The sequence below is a fragment of the Hemiscyllium ocellatum genome, chromosome 34, assembly GCF_020745735.1.
Source record: "Hemiscyllium ocellatum isolate sHemOce1 chromosome 34, sHemOce1.pat.X.cur, whole genome shotgun sequence".
Lineage (NCBI taxonomy): Eukaryota > Metazoa > Chordata > Chondrichthyes > Orectolobiformes > Hemiscylliidae > Hemiscyllium > Hemiscyllium ocellatum.
The window spans coordinates 23,968,680-23,996,208 of record NC_083434.1 but is presented as its reverse complement, the minus strand read 5'-3'; the positions used below and the strand labels follow the sequence as shown (position 1 = coordinate 23,996,208).

Below are 27,529 nucleotides of genomic sequence, written 5' to 3'. Positions count from 1 at the left end.
AGAGCCTGTTGTGTTGATAATCTACGAGGACATTCACGTCGTTAGACTTGTGATTGGAATGTCATTCCTGCATGGTCACAGAAACATGCCATGCACCCAGTATATTGGTTAACAGTACAGGAAATGGAAACAATGGCACTCACCCCCAAAAAACTATTGTTTTACTAAATTTATTTTTGATAAATTACAATTAATATGGGTATTATTAAAATACCTTGCTGTTTACACTGCCCAAAATTCTGAAGCAGTAGTACTACTTTGTAATGTGCAATACAAAGGGAAGGCCATTACATCGTGAAAAACTAGATTGTTCTAATCTGACAAATAACCAAAGCGGCCAGTCTAAAAGAGGTGATTCTATACTTGCTGGTTATCAGCCAGTGTTTAGGGCTGTAAAACCTGTGGTCAGAGCTCCAACAAGACACCAATAACTTGTGTTAAGTTTAATCTGCTACAGCATCACAAACACTGATAGGAATAACATTTAGGCAATGACATTGCATGCACCAAATATCCTTTCCTTATCTTGATGTAAATGACAGTTTAACAAATTGACTGCCTTGCTGTGTAGCAGCAGTAGATTTAAAACAAATAAATTAGGAAGAATAAAGACAACATGAGTGAACACATGGAGCTCCTTTCTATTTGGCAACTCAACTGAACACAGTGAGTTAGCGAGTGATTTAATGGTGGTTGGTGGGGGCTGGGTGGGTAGTGTTCTATCCTCACTATAACACGCACAAACTATAGTCATGAGCAGGAATCCTGGTCAGAGGTCCCTCTTCTTAGCTAATTATGGTTCCCTTTCTCTGCCATCCTCCCTTTCTAGCCCAGACAGGTCAGCATTGAAAATTTATCTAACTCAGTGATTCATTGGACAGACGTTTAAGTGAGAGAAACCTTGTTTTAATTTGTTCATGGGGCATGTGCGTGACTGGCTAGGTCAACATTTACTGCCCACTCCTAATCGCCCTGGCGAAGGTGGCAGTGAACTGGCTTTTTTTTTATTAGATTACTTATTAGATTACTTACAGTGTGGAAACAGGCCCTTCGACCCAACAAGTCCACACCGACCCGCCGAAGCGTAACCCACCCATACCCCTACATTTTACCCTTACCTAACACTACGGGCAATTTAGCATGGCCAATTCACCTGACCCGCACATCTTTGGACTGTGGGAGGAAACCGGAGCACCCGGAGGAAACCCACGCAGACACGGGGAGAACGTGCAAACTCCACACAGTCAGTCGCCTGAGGCGGGAATTGAACCCAGGTCCCTGGCGCTGTGAGGCAGCAGTGCTAACCACTGTGCCACCGTGCCGCCGAACCACTGCAGGGATTGCGTTCTTATGAAGAAACTCCAAGATTTGGAGTCAGTGACAGTGAAGGTGGCAACATAGTTCCAAGGTATTCGCAATTGTGTTAAGAATTACTTGATGTTAAACCATGTCATTAGTGTAAATTTTAAATAACAAATGGTCTCAGCACTGTTCCTTTTTAATTTCAAAAATATACTTTATTCATAAAACTTCATATATGTGCATTGTCAATCACTTCGGAATTGTACAGTAGCATTTCAAGGGAAAAAAAAGCAATATTAGAGTTTGACTCTATCCAAACAAACCAAAGACTTACACATACACGACTACATCATGCATTTGAATGACACTGTTCCTAATGAAAAATCACCTTCTACATTCGTCTAAACTGAATAACAACACTTTGCCACTACTCTTAGCTGGCTAGATAGCAGATTGCTTTTCTAGCCCATGCGTTGCAACATCGATAATGTTTGTCATGAGTCTGCTATGTTGTACCTTATCAAACGACCCATTTAAAAAGGTAAAAACATTGCATCTACTACATTATCATTGTTGACTCCTTCCTTTTACTTCTGCAGAGAATATTTTGGGTTAATTAAGCATCATTTAGCCTTTCAGATCCATGATGTATTTTTAAATTAGCAACTTCTGTCTTGGGATTATTTTCTATTATTTCTCTTACTATCGTCTCTTACAATAATGTTTCTAAATTTGCTGCTAAGTTTTTTCTATTGTGTGTAATTCTGAAATTCTATCTGTTCTTAAGAGAATTTTTAGTCAATTGTTCATTTATGTATGGCACACCTCAGGGTCAGGTAAAATTAGATTCTGGGATTTCTAGCTCAGAAGTAGAGTGTCATTTTGTGTATAAGATTAGCATTTTTTATAATAGTCAAGAGTGTGGTATTGGAAAAGCACAGCAGGTCAGGCAGCATCTGAGGAGCAGGAAAATTGACTTTTCGGGCAAAAGCCCTTCATCCACTGATCTGCATGTCTCTTCTTTTCAGTGTTTTTCTCTAGAGACTTGGTCATGATGTCTTCATGACCACTCTATAGCTCAATGTCATCCATGAATGCCATTGAACCTAGCATTTTCTGTCTCACCTTTCTCATCCATCATTATTAGGAACAGAAAGGTCTGGGCTCTGATTCTTTATGTGATCCAACTGTGGCTTAGAAATTCTTTTTTGTACCTTAAGCACTGAATAAAGTGTGTGCGTGTAGGTGGTGGTGGTTGGGGGAGGCGGTGGAAGTGGGAGGGTATGGGTGGAAATCTGTAGGCCTGCTATAAGAACTCGGATGAAGACTAGCAAGAAAGACGGTTGAGGCTCAGTGTTTCGAAAAAGGACAGAATGGAAAGTGATGGTGATCTTTAAAATTATAAATGGGTTGGACAGGGTAGATTTAGGCCATCTGTGGGAGAATCCAAAATCCGAGGTGATAAATACAAGCTAGTTAACCAATAAATTCAAATTTGTCTACTTGGAATGCTTAGAATGTGAAACTCAGGAGGTTAAGGTGAATAACTTACATACTTTCACAAGGAACCTAGATGAGCATGCGAGAGCAAAGGGAGATCAAAACATTCAGAAATGCTGAAATGAAGTCAGGACTTATACAATTAAACATAGCACCCACTGTGGTGGTGTAGAACTGAGACCTTGGGGTTCGGTACCTAATTCTTTGAAGTTTGCATCACATAATGATAGGGTGGTTAAGAAGGTGTTTTGTGTGCTTACCTTCATTGCTCAATCCTTTTGAGTACAGGAGTTAGGATGTCATGTCGAGCTTGTACAAGATATTGGTGAGGCTTCTCCTGGAGTAGTGTCCAATTCTGGTCACTGTGTTATAGGAATGGTATTATTAAGCAGAAAAGATTTACCAGGATGTTACCAGCAATGTTTGAGTAATTATGAAGAGGCTGGATAGGCTGGGACTTTCTCAGTGGGAAAGTAGGAGGTTGAAGGATGACTTTTATAGAGGTTTGTAAAATCATGAGGGGTATAGATCAGGTGAATGGCAGGGGTCTTTTCCCTAGGTTGAGCGATTTCAAGACTTAGGGGCCATATTTTTAAGGTAAGAGGAGAAAGATGTTTTAAAAAAAAGACGTGAGGGACAATTTATTGACACAAAGTGACTCTGAGGAAGGGGTGGATGCAGTTCGAGTTTCAACATTTAAAACACGTTTTGATAAGTGCATGAATAAGAAATATTTGGAGAGATATGGGATAATGGTTGGCATGGACCGGCTGGACCGAAGGTGGTTTTTGTACTCTATGACTTTATGACTATGTGATTAGTAGAATATGAGGAAGCTTATGTGGAGTATAAACTGCGCAAACTAGTTGAGCATAATGATATTCTATCTACTCACCTTATTGCATTTTTATGCTTTCTTTTGCATTCCTCCTTGACTCCTAACCTCTCTGTTGCTTTTCTCAAACAGTGTTCCTGTAATGCCTGTACCTTCTGGGTTTTGGCCAGTGGGCTATAAGGACTGTGGTGTTGCAGACTTAATTAACTTTTCCTACAATGCTATTGCATCTATTTCGGCATTGCAACTTGGCAATCATTAAGCTCAACTGCTGAGACTTGGACACAAAATCTCGACTGAAACTTCAGTACAGTCCTGTGCTGTGCAAGGTTCTGTCCATTAAACCTAAACTTGTGTAGCTTCTTGCGTGGGTGGACGGAAAGGATTCTGTGCCACGTTTTGAAGAAAGGCAGGGGAATTCTTGGCGTCCTGACCAATGTCTATCCCTCGACTGCTGTCAAAACAGATTGTCTCATTATTTGTTGTTGTACTGTTTGTGGGGTCTGGCTGTTTGCAAAATGCCCACCATGCTCCTCTGCATTTAAAACCCCATGATCTTCCTTCAAAAGCATTTAATTGCTTGCGAAGCACGTTAGAATATCTTGAAGCTTCAATATCGATGCAATTTCTTATTAATCTACTTCAGCACTTAAAATTCCCAAATGCCAGTGTGTTCAGAGAGACAAGTTTCACTTTTGGGTCAGGACTGTGATATTAGAGCCAAATGTAGGCTACAACCCTGCATTCCATAGAAAGCAGGTGACTGTTCTCTGGATTAACCCATTAGTCGCCAAAGGGCATGGTTGCTGTCCAATTAAAGACAGTGGCCAGGTTCATTAAACCTGACCGTAAGAAGGAGGGGGAAATTCTTCCACAGGGATGCCAGTGGCCGGGAAAATAGGCCTTGAAGCCTGCCTTGGCTGGTCTCCAAGCAGCTGAACCAGTTCCCATAACCATGGGGAGCCTGCCTGCTGACTGGAAAATTCCAGACAGCCTCTGTAAATGGCCATTTAATTTAGCTTAACTAGCTACCTACTGCTTATGGGTGAGCAGTCCTTCTGCTGTACTTGTCTCTGAGGAAAATGGCTTGTTATGCTAGCTGGCTTTGTGAACCTGTGTGTCCTCTACCTAAATTCCATTTCTGGTGCTAAGATCACAATCCGTCCAGTTGCCCTTATTATCTGAATCTGAAAACAAAAAGCCCAATGAGCAGAAGCCACAGAGGCTGTGTAACGACGTGCCCTCCAATTTGATTCGTTAGAATCAATAACTGATTATTGTGTGATCTTATGTGAAGCTTGTAGCTAAATCTGATTCTGTATGAGAGGAGTTAGCTGTGAATGCCACCACCTCATCCTTGCTGGTTTGAGGATTTGGGCTAAAGAAAGGTTAGGGTTAGGAAAATATTCAAGAGTTTTATTAAGGCATTACAGAACTCCAACAATCACTTAATATCTAGTAACAGTGAAACGACTTGAGCACATTTTTGGGTGTTTTTTTTGTTGCTGTTGTTCAATTTTTAATTCTCCACTGAGTCTTATAAACCCCTATGTTTTTAATTTTGAGAAAAAAGATCTAATCTGTCCTTCATTACCTCATTGTTGCTGCTGCAGTTTGGTGGTTACTGCAGAATTGTGATATGCTACTTATCTGGGCACCACACTTACAAAATGCTGTTAATAGCTTACTGCGTGGTGAGTGAAGCACAGTCTGTGCAAAGTTGAACTTGCTGCCATTTTTGTTCAGTAATACTGTATGATAAAAAACACAACGCAACTGTGCAACCAGGCAGTTCGTGTCATTTCACAATGAGGAGTATGTCAGGGATTTATCTTGCATGTCAGTCTTATATGAATCTTGACATTTTCTGCATTTGATTTGCTATCTCTGAAATAAATGCTGTATGAGTTGAAAAGGAAATTAAATAGTTAATAATTTACTGACCTCTGTTTCTGAAACTGAGGAATTGTTAACCCAAACATTTCATGGATGGGATTTCAGTGTATCAGCTCAAACATGTGTTAAAATGCAAAGATTTTGAGCTAAGCTGGTTATATGATTTAAATTGTGTCTAATCAATGAGGACAAATCTAACTGTAATATCTTTGGTAGAAGGGACAGGATATCTTCCAAGAAAGGCATGAAAAGACAACCACATAGGCAGCTAGAATTAACTGTTTTTGCTGCAATCCTTCAGGATGTTCAGCCTTTGGAATCTCTAGGAATGGCCATTGCGCTTTAGGAAGGATGTGGCAAAGCATCACAGAACCATCATGGCACAGAAGGAGGCCATTTGGCCCATTGTGGCTGTACCAGCTCTTCAAATGTGCATCATTAACAAACTAGTGCTTATCTCGTGCTTTTTGCCTATAACCCTTTTGCACTACTTCTATCAAAACAATCTTCCGACGCTATCTTTAAAGAAGGTGTGGAAAAGATTTATGCGAGCGACTCCATTTAAAGAAGGGCTTCAGTGACGGTGGTAAATCGGTTATTCTCCTTCAAGAAGAGAAAATGGGATTAGATCACATGCTCTTCTGGAGAGCTGGAACTTGGACAGAGACTGTGAATGGGGGCTGTCTGTGCTGGAACTGTTCTGTGATTCCACAATATTCTTTGAATTTGTACCAAATGAGTTAGAGTACTTTTATAAGCATGCACTGATTTCAAAGATCTCAACATTCTGAAATATGAATTAGTGGCAAAGTCTTGAAAGGAGACTGACTGACTGAAAACTGTCTTCTGTTTGTGACTTTTGTTCTGTGACATTATAAAGTCAGTTTATAACTTTGCAATGACACAACCACCTGATGAAGGAGCAGAGCCCTGGAAGCTAGTGCTTCCAATTTAACCTGTTGGACTGTCACCTGGTGTTGTGAATTTTAACAAAGTTATGTAATGTGACAGTTCTTGTTTTGTGTCCCATTGCAGTTATGTGGGAGAAATTTTATAACTCCTTTCCCTTTTAGTAATGGGTGAAAGTGCGTCAGGGGTTGTGTTGAATCAATATATGTGGTGCCCAATCCCAGCAGCCCCTTGTGCCCACTTCTGGCTTACATGACAGATGGAGGCATCAAACAATCTGCTCAGAGAGGCAGATCAGTGTTCAAGTATTTAAATGAGGCTCTATTTTCAGATGCTTTGAAGTTAGAATAATAGAATTATACAGCATGGAAACAGACCCTTAGGTCCAACTTGTCTATGCTGACCAGATATCTTAAATAAATCTAGTTCCGTTTGCCAGCATTTGGTCCATATCCCTCTAAACCCTTCCTATTCAGATATCCATCCAGATGGCTTTTAAATTTTGTAATTGTACCAGCCTGCACTACTTTCTGTGGCAGTTCATTCCATACACGTACCACCCTCTGTGAAAGAATTGTCCGTCAGGTCCCTTTTAAATCTTTCCCCTCTCACCTTAAACCTATGCCCTTTAGTTTTAGACTCCCCTATCCTGGAGAAAAGACCTTGGCTATATGCTGTATCCGTGCCCCTCGTGATTTTATAAACCTCAACAAGGTCACCCCTCAGCCTGTGATACTCCAGGGAAAACAACCACAGCCTATTCAGCTTCTCCCTGTAGCTCAAATCCTCCAACCCCAGCAATATCCTTGTAAGTCTTTTCTGCACTGATTCAAGTTTAATAACAACTTCTGTATAACGGAGACCATAATTTAATTGCTATAGGTTTGTCCCAGCAAACCCAGCATCTGGAGGGAGGTGAGAGCTGATGAACCTTGAGGTCCTGTTCATTTTGAAGCAGTCTAATGGGCTGAGAGGAGGAAGATTGCTACCTGTAGCAAACCTTATTGTGATCAATCAGAAGACCTCCTCTCTCCCTCATGTTTTCTCCTGTGACCTCTGCACTCTTCTAACCTCCACCACATTGCCCTAGTCTATCCCTCCCTCTACCCTTCAACTGCACTCTGAGTTACCCACAAACACACTCCACCAGATCTTTTCCAACCCTTAATCTGACTGGAAGGAAAGTTTGTTTTCAAAAAACTTCCACGTTCCTAACTCTTCCGGCCACAGACTCGCTCCCTCCACCTCCCCATAAACAGTGGAGTTCCATATGATAATCACTAAATGTGCAAAGTTCAACACACTGTAGTGTTGTTATCAACCACTGACAGATGGTCTCTGACCGTGAAACATACTGATTCATTTTTGGTTCAACGAGTTTGAAACTTCCGGTCCTTTGGGTTGATTTGCCAAACTTGGGTCAGAAACAAAATTAAACAATCAGAATTTCAAGTGCTATTATATTTAAGAATGGTGGCAAGGAAAAGCCAAGGAACTATAGACCGGTGAGCCTGATGTTAATGGTTGCTAAGTTGTTAGAGGGGATTCTGATAGATAGGATTTATATGTATTTGGAAAGGCAAGGACTGATTAGGGCTAAAAATGTGTTGCTGGTTAAAGCACAGCAGGTTAGGCAGCATCCAAGGAATAGGAAATTCGACGTTTCGGGCATAAGCCCTTCATCAGGAATGACTAGGGGTAACTGATTAGGGCTAGTCAACATTGCTTTGTGCATGGGCGATCAAGACTTACTAACTTGATTGAGTTTTTGTTCTGTAGAGATGACAAAGAAGACTGATCAAGGCAGAGTGGTAGACCTTGTCCTGCTGAAGTCCATACAGACAAGGTTCTGCACTGTAGACTAGCTAGTAAGATTAGATCACATGGGATCCAGGGAGAGCCAGCCAATTGGGTACAAAATGGGCTTGAAGGCAGTAGACAGTGTGGTGTTGAGGGTTCCTTTTTGGACAGGAGGCTTGTGACCAGTGGAGTGCCACAAGGATCAGTGCTGGGTCCACTACTTTTCATCATTTATATAAATGATTTGGATGTGAACATGAGAGGTATAGTTAGCAAGTTTGCAGATGACACCAAAATAGGTGGTATAGTGGACAGTGAAGAACATTATCTCAGTGTACAATGAGACTTTGATCAGTTGGGCCAATGGGTCAAGAGGTGGCAGATTGAGTCTAGAGTCATCGAGATGTGCAGCACAGAAACAGACCCTTCAGTCCAACTCATCCATGCCGACCATAACTTAACCTAATCTAGTCCCATTTGCCAGCAATTGGCCCATATCCCTCTCGACACTTCCTTTCAGATGCCTTTTTAATGCTGTAATTGTACCAGTCTCCACTACTTCCTCTGGCAGCTCATTCCATACACACGCTACCCTCTGCGTGAAAACGTGCCTCTGACATCCCTGTTAAACTTTTCCCCTGTCACACGAAATCTATGCCCTTTACTTCTGGACTCCCCACACCAGGAAAAACACCTTGTCTATTTAGATTTTCTAAATCTCTGTTAATTTAGACAAATCTGAAATATTGCATTTTGGTAAGGCAAATGAGGGCAGGACTTATACAGATAATGGTAAGGCCTTGGGGAGTATTGCTCAATAAAGAGACCTAAGGGTGCAGGTGCATAGTTCCTTGAAAGTGGCGTCAAAGGTGAACAGGATGATGAAGAAGGCATTTGGCTTGCCTTCATTGGTCAGTGTATTAAGTATAGGAGTTGGGAATTCATGTTGCAGATACACAGGATATTGCTGAGGCCATTTCTAGACTACTGCGATCAATTCTGGTCTTCCTGCTATAGGAAGATGTTATTAAACTTGAAAGGGTTCTGAAAAGATTTGCAAGGATGTTGCTGAGTTTGAAAAGTTTTAGCTATAGGGAGAGGCTGAATACGCAGGTGCTTTTTGCCTTGAGGTTAAAGGCTGAGGGGTGACCTTACAGAGGCTTTATAAAATCATGAGGGGCATGGTTAATAGCCAAGTAGAAAGTAAAGGTTTAAGGTGAGAAGGGAAATATTTAAAAGGGACCTGAGGGGTAATGTTTTCACACAGAGAGTGCTGCATATATGGAATGAGCTATCAAAGGAAATGGTGGAGGTGGAGATAGTTACAACATTTAAAGGCATATGGATGGATTCATTAAAAGATCAGGTTTAGAGAGATATGGGCCAAATGCTGGCAAATGGGACGAGATCTGTTCAGGATATCTGGTTGGCACAGACAAGTTAGACTGAAGGGTCTGTTTTTGTGCTGTATAATTCTATGACACTGTAAGTTAAGTATCAACCCATCTGTTCATCTTATTGGGACAAGCTTGAATCCAGCCCATTACCATAACATTCAGGCACCAATGCAAAAGGCCGGACTGAAGAATTTGCAATCATCTTGAGTTTGACGTTCTGATGGTTATCCACCTTGATCAATTCCTTACAATTCCTGCTTTCAGACAATTTAATTCAGCTCATGTGATATTGTGAAACAGCTGACCTCAGTAACATTCTGATACTGAAGATTTTGTGGTTTGGAGCTATCCACACCTGAATCTCAAGCACTTCCAATTCACCTTCAACGCTGTCATCTATCCACCACTGTGGAAAGTGCTCAGGTATCTGCTATTTACAAAAGGGACGCATCCAATCAGACCAGTTAACATCCCATTAATCTACTCTCCATGATCATCACCAAAGTGATGGAAGGTGTTGTTAATAGAGCTACCAGTGGCAGTAACTCAACAACAAATTGCCTATCAGTGCTTCATTTGGATTCCACCAGAATGATTGATTTCCACACATTACTGCAGTTACGCCCCATGGTCCTTGTGCCATCATGTTGTAAACCCATAAATCCAGCCACCTGGAAGAACACAGGAACACTATCACTTGCATTTTCTCTTCTAGGCTGCAAAATATGGACATGGAACCATAGGCCATTCCTCCACTGTCACTGGGCTGGAAATCCTGGCAGTATCTATTTTACAACAATGGCAATTCCTCAAGAAGGTGGCTCGCTGCAGTGTTCTTGAGTGCAATTGGGGTTGGACAATGAATACTGGCTTTACTAGCAATGCCCGCAGCCTATTAATAAATTTAAAAATACTAAGCTGTCACTTGTCTCTCAATCTAAAAGATGTGACAAAAAACAGCAGTGTTACTGAGTATTAATGCTCCATGGCAACATATCCTTAAGGTTCGAAGAGTTACAGTGGACTGGTACCCTTTGCCACCTCTCTTGATTTTTATGTTTTCATCAATCTTCCAGCTTCTGATATTTCCCACTTTCTATCATAAGGGTAAGTGAGCAGACTTTCTACCTTAATGGTTGCAGAGGGATGTAAAATATGTGGTGGATTGGTTACTGATTATTCCAACCCTTTGTGCTTTCCAATCCCTTCCAAAGCTGAAAGTGTGCACAACCTAAAATGACTGCTGATTTGCTGTGAGCCTCTTTCGTCCTTCTGCCACAGACCAGTTTTATGTCCGATAATCTTTCATTCTTTGCTTTTCAATGTTCTAATGTTTGAGGATGAGTAAACATTGCATCATTTTCTGTTAGTTAATTCACGTCAAACTTTGCAATGCAATGTTTTTTTTGCGAAGTTATTCGAGGTACAGCTGCATGTTAATTCAAAATGTTCATGGGTAGGAAAAATTCAATTTAATCTGTGCCTTGCACTAAGATGAAAGTTCCACCATGCTGACCTGCTGGCAACCGTTATTAAAACTAATCTTACTCTCATCTCCCCAACAGAGAGGGTAATAAAGCTAAATGCTGTGATCTTGCAATATGCTACACACCCTCCTCACTTAACTTATGCATTAAAATTTAAAATGGTGAAAGTTCCCAGACCACAATATGACCGAACCACTAGAAAACGTTGAAGATCACGTTGCATAATTGTTCTTTCATGGTAATCACTGATTAGTTCCAAAAGAATTGGTTTATTTTCTTAACACCAGTATATGTTTAATAAAAATATAATTTATAAATAAATAATTAAAGGACATCTTTCCTCCTCCACATTCCCAAAGGATATGCCATTAATTTCTGTTGGATTGATCCATGCTTCTGGGCAATGGACTGACTGCAAAGCTTTGCCATTGCTTTTTGCAGGATCGCTGACCAGGAAAAATATTCCCATTCTTTGTCCACTGAATGGCATACTGAACGATTTACAGGCTGGCAATCAACCTTTTTTTGGCCAGTTTACAAATGCTTCATCCATGGTCAACATATCAAGGGGATTTGAACCTGGAGTTTCTAGCCCACCACAAGAGCTCCTCTGATTGCATGACATCTTCCATTTCCATGAGCTTGATTCTGCTGTCTCAGCATCACTGTGTCAAATCTGAACTTTGGCTATCAAATCAAGGTCTTGGTGGGACATTGATTAGTCTTAACCAAAGACCCTGACCCACTCAAACCCAGTGGATTCTGGGATACTGGCAAACATTCAGTTTCTTTGTAACTTTCACCTTGGCCTAAAGGAAGGATTGGATGGTGGAGGTTTTATCATGCTCCCTCTCTGTTAGATTTCTTTTTTGAAGTCAATGATTTACAGGGTAGAGGAGGAGTCTCTTTCTCATCCTCATAAAATATGTGAGAAGTCACATGACATGTGGTATAGTCCAGCAGGTTTATTTGAAATCACATCTTTTGGAGCACTGCTCTTTTTTTGTCAGGTGAAGTCAGACTGATAGAAGTGGGAGCGCTCCGAAAGTTTGTGATTTCAAATAAACCTGATGGATTATAACCTGGTTGTCGTATGATTTCTGACTTTGACCACCCTAGTCCAACACCAGCACCTTTACATTATAAAATATGAGTGCACGTAATCTCTTAATAACAGCTCCAGCCATATTCTTCTCCTTTAAGTCTTTATGTTCACTATGAACCTCTGACCAGCACTGCTCTAATTTCATGCAGTACCATGACTCTCCTTCACATGAACTTGCTTTTCCCTTACTTTGCTAGTGACATTAGATGTGAACATATTAAACTTTGACTTTAAGGGCTGTTGAAACACCAATTTATAATGTCAACAACCTACTGTAGTGCAAGCAGTTATTGTGTAAGAGAACAGAAACCTTTCTCACTTGTGTCGAACAGAAACAATAACGTTTCTGTCTAAGTTCTTATCTTGTAAGTAATTCTGCAAAGACCTCTTCACAATCTCTTTGCATTTCTTCCTGCAGCATCATTTACTGCTGGGACTACACCTTGTTTGACATCATTCTTACTGAGAAGTATTTCACACCTTATGACACTATCTATGTGGGTCATTATCTAACACCATCACCTCTGGCAGCCCATCAACTGTAAACTAACCTTTCAATACCTAAATAGATTTTTTTCACGTATAACATCAGACATAGAATCAAAACATATCCGTTTGCTCTAGCTATAAACAAAAACAATGTATGTTTTCTCATCCACTTCAAAGAATTGATGTGCACTCATTCCCACAGTTCTCTTGTGTTTGATCCCAGAATGAAGGGATCTTTGGAGATTTAACTGTTCATTCTGAGACGTGCTTTTCAACTTTTTTAAACCAATTCTTCTATATCTGTCTATCCTTTGAAATGAAAAAAATCTTCTCGCTATTGTTTTCACATGGACTATCCCTGTGTGCTTTGATGTTGTTTCTCTAACAATTCCTGTATATCTTGGCAAAATAATATTTCATAAACTCCACCGAAGAGACCCTTAATCTGCACTCAGTTTATTTTTGTGTGTGAATTACTCATCATCACTTTCTTTAGGCCAGGCTTTCATGACTTAATTTAGTGCATTACTGAGCATCACAGACTTGCATGTTTCTTAAATAATTTCTATGGTAGATATTAGCATATCCTTTATGTATGTAAGGTTATTTATAGGCAACTCAGCTGCTGGAAATAAATTTGCCTTCACAGGAAATCTTTTTAAAAAAAAATCGCATTTGTACTATCTGCTGACTTATGAAATTTGAAAGCATGCTTGTAACTCATTTGATAATTCTGTCTTCCCTGTACAGAGACCAGAGACCATTTTGTGCCCTCTTACATATTCCCAATGACATACGTATGGTTTGTGATCTCTACTGTAAATAACAAGCCAGTTTAACTGTATCTTAAACCAATTTGTTTCCATTAGAAGGCTTTATTTCATGTTTGGTGAAGTGGAATACATTAATATATGATTGTAGTGGTAGGAAAGAGTACTGTTATTGGAATAACTAGTCCGTTTCGCATCAAGATTATGATTTAGGGCTTCCTACACTCTGCTTCCATCCTAATAGACGCTGTTGCAGCTGTTTCAATAATGCAAGCAAGTTGAGAATCTTTGACTTTCATTTTTACTGTGTACTTTGGAGTTTATATCTTCAGCCTTATTGTTCTTGACTTCCTTGTGCTGTTTGTCTTGCCCTCTGGCTAAGTATAACGTTCAACCTGCCTGATCAAAAATATTAACTTCGGTTTCCATACCAAATCTTTGTGCATTTGAGGATTTCTAGACTTGCTTTAGATCCATCATGGCCTCAACTGAGTGGGCTGTGACTGAGATTTTGCTGTTTCCTCCACTCCTGCATGATGTCTCTATATGATCGATGTTCCCATAAACAATGCACTTTGACTGGAAATAGGGGCATTTAATTGATTGGTGGTTATTAATGGTGGCATCAAAGTTTCTGACCATGAACTTGGCCCTTGCTGGAATATAATGGGCTGGATTTTAATTCTTTTTAGATCTCCTGGAAATCTATCTCGAAAGGCTGACTTCTCAATTTGTGCCATAACCACAATGATCAATCATTGTTTCAGATTACGTTCTCAAATTAATCTCATTTGGCAACAGCTTCCTTCCATGTAACATAACCATCGAGTCATCGCGATCTTCATTGTGTCCTGATGAGTCCTGAATCTCGTCAGCAGTCCATAGCTCGAGAATCTTAGAGGCGATGCTAGTCAGGAGTTGGACATGGTGAAAGGTGCAATGTGGTTAGGCATTTTGTTTTTTGTAAATGTGGACAGATTTTATTTTATTCTTTGGCTTCTAACTTCAATCCATTTCCATAATTGTGTTCTAGGGGGAACTTGAAAAACTGAATCAGTCGACGGATGCTATTAATCGGCAGGAAACTGAATTGGAGGTAAAATTTGTTATCCAAGTATTGACACAATATGTAAAATGATGTAATATATTTTGTATTTTTAGATCAAAATTCACCCAGTGGAATTCTTTATAAAACTGCAACTGTGTACTTTTTTCTGTCTTGTACCTTCTTCCCTTCAACTTATACTGTGGCTTTAGTTTAAGGGTGTAACATTTACTTCTTACCAATACAACCAGACCAGTTTCATGCTCGTGAGCTGAGAATTTCTTAAAAATGTCAATCTTCAAAACACAATGTATACTTTAATGTAGTTTGTTTTTGCTTTTTTGGGGGAGTTTTCTTCGAGCATATATGATGTTAAAAGACTTTTTATTTTAGTCCTGATCATCACATGCCCCAGCACTGATGAGAGGATCTAGCACCTTCTGAGAATGTCTTTACTTGATTGTCTCCCCACAAGGCAGCAAGCCCACCTCTGCCAGATCGAGACAAAATGCCTCTGAAGATGGGAACTAACCCTTATTTGAACCATTTGAGCTCACGCTGCCAACGTACGGGGAAAATGTCATGTTCCCCTCCTGACATTTTTCTCCTGTCATATTACTAGCCCCATTGCCTCACCAATTGGTCAGGAAATTACAATCCTATATGGAGATCAGAAAGCAACATTAGCAGAAAATCATATAAGATAACAAATTGCAACCAAATAAATTTAAAAACAAAATGAGTGGCAGTTATTGTTTTTCCAAATTTCTCTTGATCTTGATAATATGAGCCAACAGTAAGGGGGAAGAACCTTGGATTTGCAATTGCTACTACGACAGTAGTGATGTTTTCATTGATCTCTACTTGATCCTGTTGAGAGTGCGTCATCCTCCCTACTAAAGTAAATTGAGGATTAGATTCCTACATCTGCTGCAGTTATGGTTGTGTGCTTGTAAGCGTTGGACAAGTTTAGTTCTGCCTTAGCACATCACTTTCTTCAAGGTGATTCTGCTGTTCAAAAAAGGCTAACATTGTCATAGAGTCAGAAACGGACCCTTCGGTCCAACCCGTCCATGCCGACCAGATATCCCAACCCAATCTAGTCCCACCTGCCAGCACCTGGCCCATATCCCTCCAAACCCTTCCTAATCATGTACCCATCCAGATGCCTTTTGAATGTTACAATTGTACTAGCCTCCACCACTTCCTCTGGCAGCTTCCGTACATGCACCACCCTCTGCATGAAAACGTTGCCTTTTATATCTTTCCCCTCTCACCCTAAACTAATGTCCTCTAGTTCTGGGCTCCCCACCCCAGGGAGAAGACCTTGTCTATTTACTCTATCCATGCTCCTCCTGATTCATAAATCTCTATAAGGTCACCCCTCAGTCTCCGATGCTCCAGGGAAAACAGCCCCAGCCTATTCGGCCTCTCCCTAAAGCTCAAACCCTCCAACCCTGGCAATATCTTTGTACATCTTTTCTGAACATTTTCCAGTTTCACAACATCCTTCCCATAGGTTATATAAGCTCCCGTTTCAAATTTATGTGATAATAGCACATCAAGCAGTACATGCTGTTGTTGTTATCAATTGGCAGGTAATCTCATTTGATGTGAACCAAGTAACTAAAGGTCAACTCATGTTTGCTGAGAGTCAGAATGCTGATTGAAACGAATGACTTGAACCAGTTTCTTATTCACCTAATCCTGTAGACAATTGTCATCAAATATGAGAATATCTAAGATTGTTGTATATCTGGAAATGGAAGTAATCAGAACATTTCTTTCACAAGTTGGAGCTTTTTTGGGAATTAAGACCTCAAGAAAAAGCCTCTTGTTCTTTAAATATATGCACTGGAACCTTTCAATTCCATCTGAGGCTGCAGTTTAACTTTGGATCCCAAGGACCCTGCCCCAGGCAATGCAGCCCTGTCTCTGATGCTGTTCTGGTGTGTCAGCATTCATTGTATGCTTGACCCATATTGTTGTGTCTCAAAAGCAAGGGTTTCACCACTGAGACAAGGCTAACCCCTTGAATCTTTTGTAAATTAGAGGAATCAAAGATAAATTGTGCTCTGTTTGCAAGGGTTATATTGGAAAGTTCTTTGTGAGATAGTTTCATGGGAACAATATCTAATTAGGACAAGACAATTTGAAGTCTAATTATAAAAGTTGTTGAGGAAATGTATTGCTTGATTCAAAAGCACATAGTCATAAATTTAATGCATTTAACTATATGCTTCCTAAACGTTGGTGATAGGTAGTCAAAACAGACATGAAACTAAAATTTGGGAATTGTTATTACAGATCACAACATTTCAGTCTAGGAATCTAGAAGAACTAGAGGAGGATCTGAAGAAAGATTTTAAAAATAACAAATGAATTTTATGACCTGGTCTTAGACTTAATACTCTTATTTGTGAGTACAAGAAACATTCTTGCATGAAACCACATAATTTAGGCTGACATTTAATAGTAGTTTTGAGGGGGTACTGCATTGTCCGAGACACCATGTTTCAAATGACATGTCAAAGCCAGGGTTCTGATTGGTTGCTTGTCAAAGAGCGGAGTGGATTTGTCTCTCATGTTATTGTCAACCAGTATCCTTCAAATATCACTAAAGCAGACAACCGAGTCATTCTGTCTCAGTGCTACTTGCATCAGGTTGAATGGTTACTTGTGCCTTCTGTTCTTTTCCCTTCTTCCTTTGAGAATCTCTCGTATTATCTATCAAACCTCAACTCAATGATGTCTCAATTTTCTGCTTTCTTGCTAAATATGTGCTAATCATTGGCTTATGTCTCAATACCATTTTCCTTCCAACAATGGTTCCTAGACAGTTTAACTGATTAGAATTGTCGGTCTCTGATTATTGGCGCAGAAGCACGTTCAGATGATTTGCATTTTTAAACATTGGTAAAAGTAAAGAGCCATAGTTTTACCATGAAACTGCTCTCCTAGTAAATGGAGATGATTGGAAATTAAACCTGAGAGTCACCTCCCCACAGATGACGGGGAGAAGTTGAGATGAAGAATCTTCCATGGTAACCTGAAATTGAATCCATGCTGTTGACATCACTTCACATCACAAACCAGCTGTACAACCAACTAAGCTAAATCAACCCATTGATGATACTATCTGGACCAGAAACAACAACATTGGACAAACAGGCAGAAAACTAGCCACTAGGATACATGAACATCAACTATCCACAAAACGCCATGACCCTCTTTCACCAGTATCTTTACATACAGATAAAGAAGGACACCACTTCGATTAGGACAAGCCAAACAGAAACACATACGAGAATTCTGAGAAGCATGGCATTCCAACCAGAACTCTATCAACAAACACATCGAATTCAACCTCATGTACCACCCCCTGAGAAAAAAGAACAGGAAATGACGTCACCAACCCAAAGAAACCCAAACGTATAAATAGAAAGCAGGAATCATCAACAGTGCTTTGCCCGGAGGCCCACTGAAGAAGTTACCTAGTAGAGAGATGAAACGTCTGAAATTTAGCGAGCAAACCTACACCCAGAACTTCAACCTCAGCTACAAATCTTCTCAAAACTCGCTAAGAAACAACTCATCGAAAGCACACAATTGTTGCATCATGTCTTAACTTAAGGATGGATATATTGGCCTTGGAGGGTGTCAGCTCAGTTTTACTGAAATGCTGTAGGTTTTTATTGGGTCAGACAGCAAGAATATGTTTCATAAACTTGATTTGGATTCCCCTGAGCATGTAACTTGGATTACTCTCCAATTTTAGGTATTTGGTGCTTAACAGAAATTCCTGAGATGGATATATATAAATAGTCTCATTAAGAAATTAAGAACAACTGTGTTTTCTTTCTTTGTGCAATGTGGCTGCTCAACCCCAAACTTCATTTGAACTGAAAGCTACACCATTTCAGAGGGCTGTGAAAAAGTCAACTGCTTTATTGTGGGTCTAAAACCCACAATAAAGGACATCAGTGAACCAAATGAGTTTTGAATGATAATTAACAGTAGTTTCATGGCTCCATTACTGTCACTAACTTTTATATTCCAGATTTATTAACAAGAAAGTTAAATCCCAGCTGCTGTGAAGAAATTAGAGCTGAACTATTCGGAGGCAAATCAGGGTGTGCTTTATTTAAGGGGAGTAGAAATTAGGTGGCCTCTTTCCCAAAGTTAAAAATCACACAACACCAGGTTATAGTTCAACAGGTTTATTTGGAAGCACTAGCTTTCGAAGCACTGCTCCTTCATCAGGTGGTTAGAGTCATAGAGATGTCCAGCATGGAAACAGACCCTACGGTCCAACCTGTCCATGCTGACCAGATACCCATCATAGAATCTCTACAGTGTGGAAGTAGGCCATTTGGCCCATACTGAGAGTCCATACTGACCCTGTGAAGAGCAGCCCACCTACACCCCCACTCCCCTACCCTATGCCTGTAACCCTACATATCCCATGGCTAATCCACCTAGCCTGCACATCCCTGGACACCACAGGCAATATTGTGGAGGTTAAGATCATGTTCACAGAATTTATGATGTGATTTTTAACTTTGTCCACCCCAGTCTAACACCTCCAAGTCATCTTTCCCAAAGATTTGTGTGGATACTAATTTCATTGGAGCTTGCAGGACTGATGTACAGAATTTAGTTTTTCTGTTGCACAGTAGTCTACAGGATATGGAGCAAAGCTGGGTAAATGGTGTTGAGCTACATTTAAGGGTGTCCTTTTGTTGGTTTTATACCAGACTGTCCAGTTTTTAGCCGATTTGGCAGTGGCCACTGTAGGTTCTGAGCAGTGCTAAGGACTGAATGTTGGCCTCCTGTTCCTAAGTAATAACTTGTGTTTTCATTGACAGTTCCTGTAGCTAGTCAAGATTAGAATGGTGCTGAAGAAGCACAGCAGGTCAGGTAGCATTCGAGGAGCAGGAAAATCGATATTTCGGGCAAGAGCCCTTCATCAGGAAGGCTTTTGTCCGAAATGTCGACTTTCCTGCTCTTTCCTGCAGTACTCACTTCTGCCTAGTTGCTGTAGCTAGTTTAAGTGTCAAGTTGAACAGTTGGTTAGACTTGAAAAGAAGCCTGATAATAGCCAATCTTAAGTGTTTCAGTTTCAAATAAAAATGGAAAGTCAGATAAGGCATTGTGTAAATAAATAGAGTGCATGGTTAACAAAATAAATATATGCAAGTACGTCAAGTTGAGTTTGAAAGGACATTTGTGGCCACTGTGTACGTTCTTTGAAAACTTGCTCAGCAAGTCCTCTGAATCTGGGACAATATGGACTTTGGACTGTACCTTACAGAACTTCAAGGTTATGAAGTTAGTGCAGATTTACTTTTCTAATTCCTTCATTGATCTTGGTTGCAAGTACATATTATGATTTTTAAAAAACTATTTTAAATTCTCTTCAGTGTCTTCAGAATCATCTACAATTATCCATTTTTCATTTGATTCCATTAGTTAATCTTCGGAGATCTCCAGCAGGTGTTGGAGTTCAAAACCAGGGGGCATGTTTTTAAGGTGAGAGGAGAAAGATTTAAAAAAGGCATGAGGGGCAGCTGTTTTACACAGGGGGTAGTTCGCATGTGGAATGAACTGCCAGAGAAAGTGTGGATGCAGATACAGTTACAATGTTGAAAACCCATTTGGATAAGTTTGCGAATAGGAAAGATTTGGAGGGATATGAGTCAAGTGCAGGCAAGTGGAACCGGTTTAATTTGAGAATATGATCAGTGTGGACTAGGTGGACCAACTGGTCTGTTTCCATGCTGTCTGACTCTAGGCTTTGAAGAAGTAATCTCTGAGCTCAGGGCTTCAAGGTTGACTGGGCCAATCCATGATATGGTACGGCCAATCCATTTTCAGCTTTTGTTTTTCATGGCTAGATCTGTGGCTAGGGTTTTCTGATGTTTGGTTTGTATTATATTTTGAGGACTCAGCTTATTAATAGGTTGAGATTCAGCTGGGTGGTGAAGCTAAATCTGGCTCAGTAGTATCATTGTGACGTATACATACTAAGTAACTATATGACAGATGTTCAGCATTATATGGAGAGGCTGCACAGGAAGGGTGTTTCTGATAATTCAGGAGACACCTCTTACCCAGCAAATGGTTTCGGTATTTCAAGGAGAATGGTAGAGGTTTCCAATTCCTGTTAACATGAAGTGTACATTGAATGCTGCTTGTTTACCTGTTCAATGTTAAATAACTTTGCTGTTTGTTTATGGTCTGATAGTGTGCATGAAGATCATTTACAAGGTTGGAGAGATAGAAATATTGAGAATGACTTGCAAAGGCTGCCTTTCTTAAAGAAGGCTGAGCTGACACAAAAGCAATCTTTGAAATTATGAAGCGATGAGGCGATGTGGAGAACATACTTTTGGCTCGTGGTGGAATCCAAACCTAGGGACCATGAATCCAAGATGACCATCACTAAATGTAGAATCTCTACAGTGTGGAAGCAAGCCATTTGGCCCATCAAGTCCACACTGACCCTCAGAGCACCCTACCCAGACCCTACCTATCCCTGTAACCCTGCCTTTCTCATGGCCAATCCACCTAACCCGCACATCCCAGATACTATGGGCAACTCCACATGGCCAACCCACCTAGGTGTACATCCCTGGATACTCTGGGCAGTTTAGTATGGCCAATCCACCTAACCTGCACATCTTTGGACTGGGGGAGGAAACCAGGACACCAGAGGAAACCCAAACCAGACATGGGGAGAATGTGCAAACTCCACACTTGCCCCAGGATCGTAGCCTGGTCCCTGGTGCTGTGAGGCAGCAATGTTAATGACTAATGTGCTAAAGATAATTAGAAGAAACCTTATTACATGACAAATGGTTAGAATATATAAGTTGTTACCATATTGATGCATTCAGTTGGAAGCTAGATAAATGCATGATTGAGGAAGCAATATGTTATGCTGAAAGGGTTAAATGAAATAGAGTGGCAAGATGAAGTGCATGCCCACTAGTTTGTGATGGGTGGGGTATGATATAAATAAATAAAATTATTAATTTGTTAGAGGAAAGGTTTTAACCTTGTGGCATATGGGTTTGATCTATTAAATGGAAAGGGTTTATAATTAACCAGGTCAGTCATTTTATAACTGATTTTAAACTAGTATGTGTACAAGAGAGCAGATGACTGAAAGCAGCCTGGAGGGTGAATGTATTTATAGACATTGAATCCCTGCAGTATGGAAATAGGCCATATTGGCCCAGTAAGTCCACAGTGGCCCTCCAAAGAGTAACCCAGCCAGATCCATTCCCCTACTCTTGTACTCTACATTTTCCCTCACTAGTGCACCTAACCTACACATCCCTGACCACAATTTAGCATGGCCAGTTCACCTAACCTGCACATCTTTGGATTGTGGGAGGAGCACCCGGAGGCAACCCATGCAGGCACGGGGAGAATGTGCAAACTCTACACGACTGTTGTCCGAGGCTGGAATCAAATCCAGGTCTCCGGCACTGTGAGGCATCAGTGCTAACCACTGAGCCACTGTGCCGCCCATATTGTGAGGTGTTATGAGAGAAGAGAGAGGCTTTGAAATACAGAAGTTTGCTTTTGGATTTAGAATAATTAATGATTGGTTTTAGCTTAGAAAAAACCCAGAGACAGAAATGGTTTTGGTCCAGTTTGGTTCAGAGGAGACGTGACTGAAGTTAGTTGAGAGAGTAATTTCTTCAAGAAAAAGGAATTGGTTCAGGGTAGCTAATGGAATAAGTTCCTTTACATCTCTGGTGCAAGTGGCCAAGAGAACTAGCACATTAGAACCAGAACTGAAAAGAAGCAAATAAATTAACCTAAGATTTGATAGGAAAAAAAGATTTTTCTGGGTTTTAATGATTTGAAAAATGGTAATGTTGGGGATTAGATTGGACTTTGTCTTCCTGGGTGTTTAACATCTTTTAAACAAATATGTTTAGTTTGATGTTTTTAAAAATATTCCCTTTCGTGTAGTAAACGTCTGTTTTATTGTTAGTGCCAAATGTGCAAGTTGGCATACTTATGATTCAGTGGAAAACGCTACCTTAAGTTAACCACAAATAAAATATGATGTGGGAAGTCTGGTTTAATTCTGGGATCTGACTTCTCCAGTAGTAACATAACTGGATGCTAGCAGCACGATCAGTGGGGAACGTGCCCTGCTCCTGTAGTGTAGGTCTATGTGCAGTATATATTGCAGTGTTTCTAATTTTCAACCTAGGAAGGAAAAGCAGTATTCTGATCATTTTATAAATATGTAAAAGGTGCAACTCCTTTTATAATCAAACATGAACAAAGGGAATAGGTAGTTATGCTTGAACCTGAGGGTGTTTTACCTTCTAACAGAGTTTGATCATGTTATGGACGAGACCAGACCCCCTCAAAATATATTAACAAGGTAGCCTAGATCCTAACCTTTTCTTATTTTTGGGTGGCACAGTGGTTAGCACTGCCGCCTCACAGTGCCAGAGACCCGGGTTCAATTCCCGCCTCAGGTGACTGACTGTGTGGAGTTTGCACATTCTCCTTGTATCTGTGTGGGTTTCCTCTGGGTGCTCCGGTTTCCTCCCACAGTCACAAAAATAAATGTGCAGGTGAGGTGAATTGGCCATGCTAAATTGCCTGCAGTGGTAGGTGCAGGGGTAAACGTAGGGGAATGGGACTGGGTGGGTGTGCTTCGGCGGGTCGGTGTGGACTGGTTGGGACGAACTGCCTGTTTCCACACTGTACGTAATCAAATCTAAAGGTAAATGTCAGGTGCTTTGTTCCAGATGTAATTCAACTGGTCAAACTGCTTGATGTTAAGGAAAACAATTTATTTAAACACAATAGTTAAAATACAGAAAAAGAAAGAAGAACTTGGAATTACTTGGAAAATCAAATGGGATAACAGATACTGTAACTAGTATTAATTACCTGTTCTAATAGAGTCACATCCCATAAACGCACTCTGGCAAAAGGCAAATTCAGAAATCAGATTTTGTCACATGCAATCCAGGAGTCTAGGAAGAGAATTCTCAGCTTTTTGCTGCAATCACAAGAGGGAAATAGGTTTCACTTCTTCTAGACCCCCAACAGCAACTGCTGCTGAAAACTACAAATTGCTGATTGTGTAGGTTGATCACACCCATTCAGGCTGCTTCTATTGTTCCAACTGTTTTTGTTTTTAAAAACCTCAAAGCGTCATGAGTTGTTTTATCTTCTCATTGATTGCTGGAGCCCTGTCTCCCAAAAGAAAGCAGGACAAACTACGCCTCTTAATGCCTCAGCATTGTGATGATCCGTTGTGGCCTAGATTTCTCTGGAGTGCTAAAAACATGGAAACTACAGCTCTACGGCACAGTTGAAGTGAATAACACTGATAAATATAAAAGGAACTTGGCAAAAACTAAATTAATGTGTTGTGCGAGAAGAGACCAACTAAATCAGAAATCACTCTAACCTTGAGAGGTCATGCAGGAAATACATATTTTAATATTTCAAGGAAATTGATAAGGTTTGCAATCTAGTTTGTATTGAAAGCTGTTTATTTTCTTTATTTATTGTGTCACGGGGTCATACAGCGTGGAAACAGACTCTTCGGTCCAACCAATCCATGCTGACCATAATCCCAAACTAAACGAGTCCCATCTGCCAGCTCCTGGCCCATATCCTTCCAAACGTTTCCTATTCATGTACTCCTCCAAAGGTCTTTTAAACGTTGCAATTGTCCCCACATTCACCACTTCCTCTGGAAGTTCATTCCACACATAAACCGCCCTCTGTGTAAAATATTTATTTCTTTTTTTAAATGTTTCTCCTCTCACCTTAATGCACCCCTGAGTCTTGAAATTCCCCCATCTTGGGGAAAAGGCAACTACCATTAACTTTATCTCTATTTCTTGTTCAATGTTGTGGTGGGATTAGAGCTAGACTTTTTTGAAGGCTAATCACAGAGTACTCTTTTTACACCGTGTAGTACAAATCTGGTCGGCACTCTTACTGTTACCCTGCTTGTTCCATAAATTTGCATGTTGGTTTATATTCTGTGTGTCAGTTTGATAGTTTGTCTTTAAGTAGGTGGATGTTTATATACACACAGGCATGTGATAAATTACAGTGAACTGACATGCAATGGGAACACAGTTCTTTTTTCAATCCTTTGAGTTATTAACTTCGAATTGATTATTCCAATTCTCTCTGGGCTATTCTCCCACCTTGCACTTTTCATAGCTTTGAGTTCATTCAAACCTCTCGCTGTGCACTAACTCACACTGTTCTATTCACTCATCACTTCTACATTCACTGAAACATTTCTTCCCAGTCCAGCAGTACCTTAATTTTACAATTTTCTCCTTGTTTTCTGATTCCTCTGTGGTTCCACCCTTTCCCATCCTTGTAACTACTTTTGGCTTGTCAATCCTTTAATCCCTGCTCTTCTCCAGTCCATGCCTAATTTTCGTCACTCCACCATTGGGCGGCCATGCTTTCAGCTATCTAGGCCCAAAGCTCTGGAATTCCCTTCCTAAAATTCTTTCTCATTCTCGCTCTCCTCTCTCTCGCTCTTTTCTTTCTCTCTCACTCTCGTCTTCTCTCTCTCTCTTGCTCTCTCTCTCTCTTTTTCTCTCTCTCTCTCTCGCGCTCTTCTCTTTTTCTCTTTCCTCTCTCTTTTGAAATATTGCTGAAAGCACACCTCTTTAAACAAACATTTGATTATCAGATATAATTTCTCTCTGTGTCTTGATGTCAATTTTATTTGGCAAGCCTTTTATGAAGCACCTTGGGATGTCTTACTTTGTCAGTGGCACTATATAAATGCATGATGTTGTTGACGTTATTGAACATTTACCTGAGGACTGCATAATAGGAATGGTCACTCGGATACAGATGCTGATGCTAAATCTAATGAGTCAGTCAGTGTAAAACTGTAATACAGGGGCACTCGGTTTATACCAACACATGGAAAAGTTGGGGTTGGGAGTGTGGTGCTGGAAAAGCACAGCAGGTCAGGCAGCATTCAAGGAGCAGGAGAATCAACGTTTTGGGCATAAGCCCTTCTTCAGAATTGAGGCTTGTGGGCCGGGGGCTGAGAGATAAATGGGAGGGGTCAGGGATGGGGGGATGGTAGCAGAGAATGCGATAGATGGATGAAGTGGGGGAGAAGGTGATAGGTTGGAGATGAGAGTGGAGCAGATAAATGGGAAAGATGATGGACAGGTCGTGAGGGCTGTGGCGAGTTGGAGGCTTGGGACTGGGATAAGGTGTGGGGTGGGGAAGTGAGGAAACTGGTGAAATCCACAGTAATCCCATGTGGTTGCAGGGTCCCAAGGCAGAAATTGAGGCATACTTCCTCCGGGCATCGGGTGGTAAGGGTTTGGCGATGGAGGAGGCTGAAGACCTGCATGTCCTTGGCGGATTGGGAGGGGGAGTTGAAGAGTTCAGACACAGGGCAATGGGGTTGGTTGGTGCAGGTGTCCCAGAGATGTAGATCACTTCAGAGAACAAGTAGACGTCCTGTCATCCCAATGTAGTGGAGACCACACTAGGTGCAACTGATACAGTAGATGACATTAGTGGAGGTACAGCTAAATTTCTGTCAGATGTGGAATGATCCTTTGGGGCCTTGAACAGAGGTGAAGGGACTGGTGTGGCCGCAGGTTTTGCACTTCCTGTGGTGGCAGGAGAAGGTGCCTGGAGTGGAGTGTGGGCTGATGGGGGGAACGTGGATCTGACGAGGGAGCCGTGGAGGGAATGGTCTCTCTGGAACGCTGATAGGAGTGTGGAGGAAAAATATATCTGGTGGTGGGATCCATTTGAAGGTGGTGGAAGTGGCAGAAGATGATGCAATGTCTGCGGAGATTGGTGAGGTGGAAGGTGAGGACTAGGGAGTTCTGTCCCTGTTGTGTTGGGAGGAGTGGGGTTCAAGGGCAGATGTGCAGGAAGTGGAGGAGATGCACTGGAGGGTTTTGTCGATCGTGTGGGAAGGGAAATTATGACCTTGGAAGAAGGAAGCTGTTCTGGGATTTTCTAAGGTGGAATTGGTCATCCTGGGAACAGATGTGGTGGAGGCAGAAGAATTGGGAATAAGGGTTGGCATTTTTACAGGATGGGAGGAGGTGTAGTCTAGGTAGCTGTGGGAGTCGATGGGCTTGTAGTAGATGTCTGTGGTTAGGCGTTGGCCAGAGATGGAGATGGAGAGGTCCAGGAAGGGGAGGGAGGGGTCAGAGATGGTCCACGTGAATTTGAGGTCAGGGTGAAAGGTGTTAGTGAAGTTGATGAACTGCTCAACCTCCTGAGAGCATGAGGTAGCGTCGATACAGTCATCGATGTAGCGGAGGAACAGGTGGATCAAGTGTTATATTTTCTATGAGCAAGCAGAATCTATAAGAATGCATTTGTTGAATTCCGTTCCATTGTGCTTCATAAGTTCTGAAGTCATTCCACTTCCTAATTAAAATTTCTAAATAGCTTTCATTATCCTTTTATGTTGGGAAGTGGCTGATCTTTTTGGGATCGAATGTCACATGCCAATCCTGTGAATAATTTTAGCAGTACAGTAAAGGCTAAATTAAAAAGAGCAAAGTCAATCTAGTTTATTTTCTAAAATTAAGCACACACGTGATGCCATAATAATGGAACTGTTGACTAATTATGACATTCATTCCCTGTTGTTAATTCATTTTATGTGCATAAATGAGCAGATGCAAAGCCCTCAGAGCCAGCGAGTTGTTTGAACTAAAGATCCAAACAGATTTGTTCCTCCAATGTCCCAATTACTTGTATTGCATATCAAAGTGCTTTTTTTCTGAAAGAAATCAATCCAAGTCATATTTGAATGCATCAACCCAATCTGTTTCTATCATCTCACCAGGATGGCTGATCTGTAGATTAATCAACTGAAATTCAAGGGTGTGATTAATTCAAGGATATGATTTGTGGTTTTCATGGAAGTGTTAGCATCATTGTGAAATGCAATTGACAGAGCAATGCTGCAAATCCT

General features: G+C 40.8%; 1 protein-coding gene across 1 annotated transcript in view; it reads left to right on the top strand.

Annotated features, from left to right (window-relative positions):
* Nucleotides 1-27,529, top strand: part of sh3bp5b (SH3-domain binding protein 5b (BTK-associated)) — a 70,448-nt gene that overhangs the window by 8,543 nt on the left and 34,376 nt on the right. Inside the window, exon 2 of the mRNA XM_060850275.1 lies at nt 14,524-14,586. Coding sequence (XP_060706258.1) covers nt 14,524-14,586 — 63 coding nt within the window. The remainder of the gene's footprint in view (nt 1-14,523; nt 14,587-27,529) is intronic.